At 42.3% G+C, this 1,155-nt stretch overlaps 1 protein-coding gene across 1 annotated transcript in view; it reads left to right on the top strand.

Moving 5' to 3' along the window:
• Nucleotides 1-481: 481 nt before the first annotated feature.
• Nucleotides 482-1,155, top strand: part of etaa1a (ETAA1 activator of ATR kinase a) — a gene marked incomplete in the record, with an annotated part of 5,196 nt that continues 4,522 nt past the window's right edge. Inside the window, 1 exon segment of the mRNA XM_014032072.1 lies at nt 482-823. Coding sequence (XP_013887526.1) covers nt 655-823 — 169 coding nt within the window.

Here is a 1,155-nt window from a genome sequence, read left to right as displayed (position 1 = left end):
ACCCGACCCCGGATAGGTGGAAGAAAATGGATGGATGGATGGATGGATGGAAGAACATATAAATGGATGTATGGATGGATACAAATTCAACATCTGTTGGTGAATCCATAGCTTTATATTACCATAGTTTTCAATTTGTCATTTTTACAAACACATCAATAATTTCTGTTATAGATATTAGTTTTGGTGATTTTTGGGTAACCCTAACCCCAACCCCCCCCCCAGGCGCCACTGAACAGAACAATGCTGTATTTGTCCTTCACTGGTAAATCCCAGCGTATCGCAGTCATCAAAAAATTGAGACAATATTTTGTTAAATTTGTTTTATTTTTGTATTTGTAAACATTAATAGGGTCTGAGATTTAAGTACAATAAAACATGTTTACATTTTTTAAATGATAAATGATAAAAATGGACAAGACAAAAGAAAAGAAAAGAAAAGAAAAGAAAAGAAAAGAAAAGAAAAGAAAAGAAAAGAAAAGAAAAGAAAAGAAAACAGCAGACAGATTGTCCCTCAGCTTTGCTGCACCTGAACGCACCACCGAAGGGACTTCTGGGAAGGAGAAAAGATGGCGGGACGGTTCAAACTACGGTGGACTGTCAATAACTGAGCGGAGTTCCCCGACAGGACCCACGGTCTGTGGTCCGGACACCATGAACCGGTACCAGGCGAAGCTCGAGCCTCCCGTTCGGGTGGCAGATTCTGGGTCGGAACCACGRAGGACCAGAGCACCGAGAGCGAACCGTCTAAGCCGATCCTTCAGACTGACTCAGGCGGTCCCGGCAGTGGAGCTGGACTCTCCCCGGAGCCAGCGAGTCCCAGGTCAGCGGCCGAGCCTGGTTCCGATTATTTACTGTCATTGAATGTTGAGGCCGAACCGAGCCAAGACAACGACCCGGCCCGCTCCTTCAGCCTTTTCTGGTCCAAAATGTGACGGGTTTACTTAAATATTCCGCCTTCGTCACAAACCCGAATAAATCCGAAGAGTTCCGAGTTCAGTTCATAGCGCGTCACACCAGATCCCATTCATTTATTTAGTCATTTTAGTTTTTCAAATAAAATAAAATCAAAATACAGCATTTGTTGTTTTAGTCAGATTTTAAACGTTTTACATCAAATTTCGGCACATTTTAAACTTTTGATCTATGTTATAA

Source organism: Austrofundulus limnaeus, unplaced genomic scaffold (genome assembly GCF_001266775.1).
Source record: "Austrofundulus limnaeus strain Quisiro unplaced genomic scaffold, Austrofundulus_limnaeus-1.0 Scaffold1372, whole genome shotgun sequence".
Classification (NCBI taxonomy): domain Eukaryota; kingdom Metazoa; phylum Chordata; class Actinopteri; order Cyprinodontiformes; family Rivulidae; genus Austrofundulus; species Austrofundulus limnaeus.
The sequence above is the reverse complement of the archived record's forward strand: the minus strand, read 5'-3'. Positions and strand labels throughout refer to the sequence as shown.